This window comes from Anopheles maculipalpis, chromosome 2RL (assembly GCF_943734695.1).
Source record: "Anopheles maculipalpis chromosome 2RL, idAnoMacuDA_375_x, whole genome shotgun sequence".
NCBI lineage: Eukaryota > Metazoa > Arthropoda > Insecta > Diptera > Culicidae > Anopheles > Anopheles maculipalpis.
This window is the reverse complement of record NC_064871.1, coordinates 7,238,143-7,245,750: the sequence shown is the minus strand read 5'-3', so window position 1 is coordinate 7,245,750 and position 7,608 is coordinate 7,238,143. Positions and strand designations below refer to the sequence as shown.

Genomic DNA, 7,608 nt, shown 5'->3' with positions numbered 1-7,608 from the left:
ACAGCGGAGAGTTACATTCATCGCATTTCATATTTCAGAATGGTTCGATGCGGGGTGTATTGTTTTATCAAAATCATCCCTTGCCTAACAAATGCAAATGCTCAAAATGTAAGTGTTATTTTATTGAGCGATGCCAATAGCAATGAGATGAGTTTTGCCGAAATTGATTGCAAATGATCCACTGGCGATCATTGGTGTTTCGCAATTGAATATTTCGCTTTATATCTCCCGTCAATTTTCCCATTGTACTGCCAGCGCCGGCTGTGATGGCTTTATCATAGTGTTTAGAGTGAGGAAATGAATCGGAAAATGCTTTGTGTGTTTCCCCGCTCTCCGGTTCTGCGATATAACAAAGCGATTTCCATTAGTGGAAAATCCCTCATGTGCATAATGCGTTCTGCTATTAACATGAGCAAATGATTCCTCTCTTCCTTTCTCGCTTGAAAAAAGCCCTCACACAAAACCTAGATAAATTATCAAGGGCAAACAATTTCTTATTCGATCAACTTTTCCACAAATGATTCGGTTTTGGGGACTTGCTTTGATGCGAGCTAGCACAAAAAAGGATCCCCCATTTTCCCATTAATATTCTAACCGTAGCTCAGAACGTTGCTTTCACTGCCAAACCAGCTCTAAACGATTGCAAGCGAAGGCTGTTGGAGCGGTTGGCCTCCAGCACAAGAAGTCAAATCATTCCCATTTGGAGCGGCTGATTGATGGGATTCGATAGTTGCACTTCACAACGGGTTTTCCCCTCCGTTCGAGGACCGTAATCGTGTCGTGGGGTCAAATAATCTTCACTCGTACATTTATTTGTCACATTTGTCACAGGGTTTCCAAGCGATCGTTTTTTCTTTTCCTGCCTGGAGATTGCTTTCAGAATACCATTGTCGTTCTCGTTAGAAGTTTGATCGGGTGTGTGTGTGTTTGTGGGGCACAAAATAAATTTTCCTCTCAACCGGCTCCAGCATTTGCGCAGGGGAAATGTGCGTTAAATGAAAAGTGCCAACACAAAAATCCGGCACGATTAAAATAACCAAACGTCAACGGAGCAAAACAACCCTGAACCGGACAGAAGCTGTCATCTAATTCGGTTGAGTTGAAAGGATTCGCTCTTAATTTCATTGCCTCCCAATCGCAATTACAGTTAGTCCACCCGCTCCGGCACCATCGTCACCGTCTCCGTTCCACGATGAAATGAAGCTAAATGGTGTACGCAGTATTACGCCAGCGGTGGCTTTTGGCAAGCATTGCCGGTGCGGAGGCGATGAAAGAGAGAAAACGGATTGTGTGGTATGGGCTTGGAAACTTTGCGCCAATGTTCCTCGAAAAGAACCGGGCCAAACTGGATACCGAAACCCCCTTCCAGCACGAAAAACAGAAGAAAATTTGTTCGGCTACGATTCAAGCTGATTGAAGAAGGTGAAAACTCATCCCGCTCTCTCCTCGTCGCTTGCTCCCAGCCGCAAAGCTTTTCGCTGTTCTGAACCGACCGTTCAGACAAATGGAAAAAGTTTCGGGCATGTTTTTACGCTTTTTCCCGTTTTTAGCCCACCCCGGCGGGTCCGTGCACCGTCTCGCCTCGTTGCGCCATAAATAAAGCTATTCTCTATCCGTTCCGTTGATTAATCCTTCCGATTTGTGAAGCGTTCGTCGTTCGGTTCGCTCCGCGCCCGACACAGACGCCGTGTGGCGAATGCGTGGGAAAACCCGGTATGTTGGTTGGAATTGGAATGAAAAGCGACCGGAACAACAATATCTACATTCCGGGGAGGTAAAACATTTCACGGGGCTTTGTTTCATTTGGCTGATTATCGTTAATATCTATTTACTTTCGATGGGGACGAGAGGACGATGAGGATGGCTCGTTCCCATTTTCACGGAGCAGCGAACCCTCGGAGGAGACAAGTAACCAAACTCAATTATGTGCCTTCCTGTGTGATTGGAGTGTCGTTCGAAATTCATTTCCTCTCGAGAGGAATGTCAATTTCCCTTTTCGGCGAGGTAGACGTCAAGGAAAAGTAGATTTACCTAGCTTTGATTCATCGGAAAGGAATGATAAAACAGTATCTATCAATTTTTAAGTGGAAATGGTGTGCCTTCTTACCCTAAAAGTCGCATCCGTTCGGCAGGAAAACAGTCTAGCAGGGTTCTAAACGTTCGCTCGTTGATTCTGCAGTTTATATCCGCGAAATGAACTGCCCTAACTGTGCTGCATCCTTATCCTGGTTGAATGCCTGGTTCCCTAGCAAGCGGATCTATCCCTGCAGGCGTGGCTCATGTTTCCAGTCGGTGAAATATGCAACCAACGTTCCCGGCAGTAAACCACAGCTAATAAGATTGGAATCTCCGCTTGCGGAGCATGATGCTTTACCGGGTTGCATGCAGACGGCTTCCGGGTAACGGCGCATCGAGCAAATGATGGAACATGTCGCCCATTCCGTCCGTACGTCAGACCACTGTCAATGTGACGCCAAAACCGAACCGAACAACGACGACAACGATCCAACGATGTGGAAATGGAGATCGGGAAAAACGCATTATCTAAATTGAAAGATAATTGCATTTGGTTCCTGTGCGTCCACCCGGAGCGTCCCCAGCGCGTCGCCCTGTGACATTGTGTAGGTAATCGGTACCCCCCCCGGCACCCGTACGAAGCACGAAACTTGATCGTACCAAGGTCCAAGTGTGTTGTGGCTCCATCTTGAGGAAGGTCTTTTGTTTGTACGCGCATCCGGGAAAATAACAAAACTCACATCGCTGAAGCACGAAGCCGAGGCGTTGGGTACACGATGAAGCAACTAGGCAACCTCCTTTAACGACCGTTTCATTCGCTTCGCCGTTGCCGGCAGGACGCGAAGGTAAAGACACCCCAACGGAGGAGCACTGTCGGAGGTGGGTATGAACCGAAATTGGCCGCCAAGTTTAGTCGCATGAAACATTAATTTCATGGTCTCGGTCATCAGTGGCAGTTCGAGCGTCGAGATTTACGGTTCCCTTTTAAGGCACACTCCAACGGTGGAAGCTCCAGCACAATGCAGCCGATGAAATCGTTCTACCTGTTTTCGAAGCTGTTCGGCCTGTGCCCGTATTCGCTCGATACGACGGTGCCGGTCAATACGCGGGCCAGCTACGTGAAGCAGCTGCTACCGACCTACACGGTCCTGCTGCTCTACTCGTCCTGCTTGGTGAGCATCTTCTGGCAGAGTGGCAACACGTCCGACATTTCCAACGCCGCTAATTGGATACAGGTGAGACAGGTTCCGGCACAGGGTCCGGCCAAGGATGAATGTTTTAAAGGGCGCGTGTAGGAAATCAATTTTAGCAAGCGCGATGCACAACTTGACGAGCTGTTGGGAACGGCAAGATAGGAAAATAGATTTTTCGTCGTACTGGCCGGCTTAAAGTTTCGGAGCAAAATTAATTGAATAATGTGTGGATTGTCACGGGAACCGATAGAACATGGTCAGATGCAGAGAATAATTGTTTCTCTGTAGCGTCTAAAACTACACAAACTATTTGGAGTGAGGCTTCAGTTGATTCTAATTGAAGTGCGATGTAAAGTTTGTAACCTTGCAATTCATGCTCCACAAAGATCCGGTGCTAATGCTTTGGTCGGATTCACGTTTAGAATCGTCAGAATTTTGAAGGATGTACTTCGTTGTTTTACTTGTTTAACATAATCATTAGATTTTCTCAGCTTCGTGTTCTTGGTTTGATGACTTGATCAATATGACGGTCACAAAATTACAAAGAGAATTACTTAAAAGATTAAATGAATAAGTTATATGAAAAATGTGCTAAAAGCGTACTGGTAAGTACTGCTGTCATAAATTTAGACTACTCACTCTCCCAACCTTTAAGTCTATTTATGCACCAACACATGTAATGACAGTTCTGATGTTGAAGAAGCAATGTTCTAGGTTGCGTACCAATTTCCAAACTTTTCTACGACCAGCAGAGAAAAGTTCTACTCTAGTAATTATCAACTTCTAACGATTATTACTGTACAGTATCCTATTAACCAAGCATTAACGTGATTTCACCTCGAAAACTTTCTCTTCCATTGCCCCTTTCAAACCAGTTCATTCCCAACTCGTTCGCGTACATATTTTCGCTCGTCTTTGCCATCCGGCACCGAACGATGGCAAACGAGATCCTGACCACGTTCGCCATCTGCGATGATAAGCTGCGAACGCAGTTCGGCATTTCCTTCACGATGCCAAACGTCAAAATGAGACGTGTGTCCATCCTAGCGTGTATTGGTGAGTATGCTCAAAGGACAATACCATTCCCTAGCCCTGTACCCGCTGTGAGACCCTTAGCGGTGACCTTTTCTAGTAGAGTGATTTCTAAACGTTACGATGGTACACACACACACAATAAAAAATAGAAAAAGTGTACAAACACAAAACCCCATCAAGCGTGTTGTAACAATCGTTGTAACCGGGAATCGTTCACCCATTGCTAATGATGTCCATATTCGATCCTTTTATTTTTCACTCCATCGAACGCCCTCGGCTCACATTGTGGGATCGCATCGCATCGAGGACTTCAGTCACCATGACCTGTGGCAGCACAATCGGTGCGCTAACTTATTTGATCGGAGTTAATTGGAACCGTATATGGACGTTGCTTTATTGGATTGCTTTCTGCATGCCAAAGGTAAGAAGCTGCGTAACCATGCGCACCATTTCAGCAGTATTCGGCAATAAAAGTAACGATGGGCGTGCGGCAACGGCAACCTGCTTAAACCTGGCAACCGTCAACTCGCTTTTTATCGGTTCGTGTTGAGTGATTAGAGTATTGTAACACATTACCATGGTGTTTTTTCCTGGTGGATTTGAAATCGACACTAGGTTGTTCGTTGTTTTCGAATGATTTATGTTTTATGTGGCCACCTCAGTGGGAAGGGAGCGAGAATTCATCAAACGGGATGGTTGTTATTTGCAATGAAAAATGCTGCCGTTAAGCAAACGCACACTACACCAACAGTAATACATTCATTTCACAGGCAATTAAGTCGTGTTTTAGTTGTTTGGGAGTTCCCACCCGAACGAAGCGTTTCCAATTTTTTTTAATGGTAAAGTCTTGTAAATGCTCTCTTTGAGTGACCTTTTTTACTCACCTACGGATGCAGTGGATGGACCCATTTGAGGGATTTCTCTCTAGTGCTTCATTCAAGCTAGTATACGAGTGCTGATGAAGGCTTAGCTTAGCGAAAAATGCGAGAAACAAAAGATCGAGTCCCGGTTCGGGATTGTGCATCAAAGTGCACGGGAAGTTAATTACCCTGATCGAGCATCCATGCCTTTTCGCCAAACCTGACAAAACCCCGGTCGAAAAAAGTGACTCACTGAAAGGATCAACGAGTAAGACCCATTAGAAGACTCATCGTACGCAGGATTTGACTTTCAGATGAATGGCAATAAAAGCCTGTTTCAACGAGGTAGATTTTGACTTTTTTTCTTCTCTTCGTTGGATACTCCTAATCGCTCCACCAGGAAAAGCTACCATGATGTGGCAAAATTGGGCTCGCAGTTTTTTCTTCTTCCATTGATGAGGAATCGTTTGTATGGAAATGTAAAAAGCCTACAGGGTCGCTTGCACCATGACTTGCAGCATGACGCGATAAATCCCCTTTGAAACACAGCACATCGCGTGCTGTGTAGGTTTGAAAGTCAGCATAAAAGATAGTAGGTTTATTAGTGAATATTTTGGAATGAAAACGATATAGCAGCTCTTCACGTTTCTTGAGCAATTTATGATAAATGTGCCTTCGAGTGCTTTGTATTTCAAAAACATTTTGTATGAAACGCGCTTTTCAGAATACTTTTATTGGTGCGTTTTTTTTTTTCATTTTCCTTTTCTATGCTGACGCGCACAACGAATCTCGCCCTCGAACAGTTTGGATTGCTGTTGTTCAGTTTCCAGTTCGCCGGCTGCATCCTGTATCTGTCGGATCGTTCCATGCTGCTGCTGAGAGGCATGAAGTAATCAACCGTGCGACGTTTATATATTTCTTTTTCCATCAACTGTATCACACTTTTTTGTTGTTGAACACGCACACACCTTATGGCAATCCGAATCCCATCACGCAAGCAACTGCACGCGATTGCATGCCGAGGTCCGGTGTCCGTTTCCGGGATCCATTCTGGAATGACCTTTCTGCACACATGCACCGGCACGCACATGCTCCCACAGGCTTGCTGTATGCACAACAACATCCTATACACCATGTTTACCGTGTGTTGCACGGTGCAAAACCAAAGATGAAAAAAAAAAATCCCCTCGTTGATGCTGCAACACATATCTGCCCGAATAACATTTGCCGTTTCTCTGTGTAGTAATTTTCCGGTCGGCGGGGAAAGCTTGGCCCTGCAACCGCAGGCCCACGGGCACGCCCAGTACAAAACGCTCAACATGGCGATGGGTGGCAACCATCTGCCGAGCATGCACGAGGGCAAACTGAACCGACTAACCACGCTCGCCACCATCAAGATCCGGGCGATCAGTCCGCTCGACTCGATACAGCACATCCGCGAGGTGGTCGAAATGCTGCAGGACCTGTCGGTCAAGATAAACCACTGCTTCGGCAAGCAGGCCATCTTCTCGCTGCTGTCCGCGTTTACCTGCGTCACCGTGCAGCTGTACTACATGCTCAACCACATCAAGTCCGGCTTTACCGCGTCCCGGTCCGAAATCTATGCGCTCGCCTCCTGCAGCCTGCTGTTTCTGCACGGTATCGAGTTTTGGTCGCTGTTTACCAGCGGCGAAAACGTACGGCTCAAGTGGAAAAAGGTGATCAATTTCCTGTTCTTCATGAAATCCAAATCGGTTGACGATGACTTTCGGAATAAGGTGAGAGAAAGAGAGACGGAGAGAGACAGAGGAAGTGTGTTGGCATGTGAGGCGGGCGTATCATAATTAAAAATCGCGGATATTAAAACGCGTTCCGATCTGTTTCTTCCTGCGGTGCGTGCTTCCGGTGACGTGGGTGGGGGTGTGCAGGTGGACGATCTGATTTCGTTCATGGTGACAAATCCACTCGAGTTCAACGCGTACGGTCTGTTTCCCATCGATCTGTCCGTGCTGACGGGGGTAAGAACATGGGGAGTGGAGATAGGGTGGAGTAGTGTGGAAGGAACCACACCATTTCCAGGTCGCACAGTTTCCGGAACACGTAATTAATGTTGCTCACCTTTCTCCCTCTATCTCTCCACCTCTCCCACACACACACACATACAGATAGCTTCCTCCATCACGACGTACCTGATCGTTTTGATACAGTTCAAAATTTCCGAGGAACAATCCAGCGGCTATGACGACGATTCGGAGGACAAAAGTCAAATCCAGTACTCGGCACACTAAGGATGCAGCTCGCTCGATGGAAATTGGATAAATGGCGGGTTACGCAGTGGCACTGTATGGGATGGTCTCGTTACGCGTGTTCTATCATCGATCGGTGCTGACAAAGGTTACCATCTTTCACACCATCTGCCAGCACAGGTGTGCTGGTGCTAGTAGACGTACAAGGTGAAATATATGAGGAAAGGCTCGTTTGAAGTGTACGTGAGATGAAATTAACGCATAATTAATTGGACTTTA

The 7,608-nt window shown here is 46.3% G+C and overlaps 1 protein-coding gene across 1 annotated transcript; it reads left to right on the top strand.

Moving 5' to 3' along the window:
- The first annotated feature begins 3,035 nt into the window (after window positions 1–3,035).
- Window positions 3,036–7,371, top strand: LOC126558224 (gustatory and pheromone receptor 32a-like). Its single transcript, XM_050214193.1, has 7 exons — window positions 3,036–3,251; window positions 4,085–4,265; window positions 4,559–4,665; window positions 5,908–5,993; window positions 6,348–6,861; window positions 7,012–7,101; window positions 7,249–7,371. The coding sequence occupies exons 1-7, from the start codon at window positions 3,036–3,038 to the stop codon at window positions 7,369–7,371; spliced, it is 1,317 nt and encodes a 438-aa protein (XP_050070150.1).
- The last annotated feature ends 237 nt before the right edge of the window (window positions 7,372–7,608 follow it).

What these genes read in the sequence shown, in the direction of transcription:
- LOC126558224 (XM_050214193.1), top strand. Translation starts at nt 3,036, where the DNA reads ATGCAGCCGATGAAATCGTTCTACCTGTTTTCGAAGCTGTTCGGCCTG. An exon ending in TTGCTTTCTGCATGCCAAAG is followed by an intron (nt 4,666 to 5,907) that starts GTAAGAAGCTGC and finishes GCCCTCGAACAG; the next exon opens with TTTGGATTGCTGTTGTTCAG. An exon ending in ACGATGACTTTCGGAATAAG is followed by an intron (nt 6,862 to 7,011) that starts GTGAGAGAAAGA and finishes GGGGGTGTGCAG; the next exon opens with GTGGACGATCTGATTTCGTT.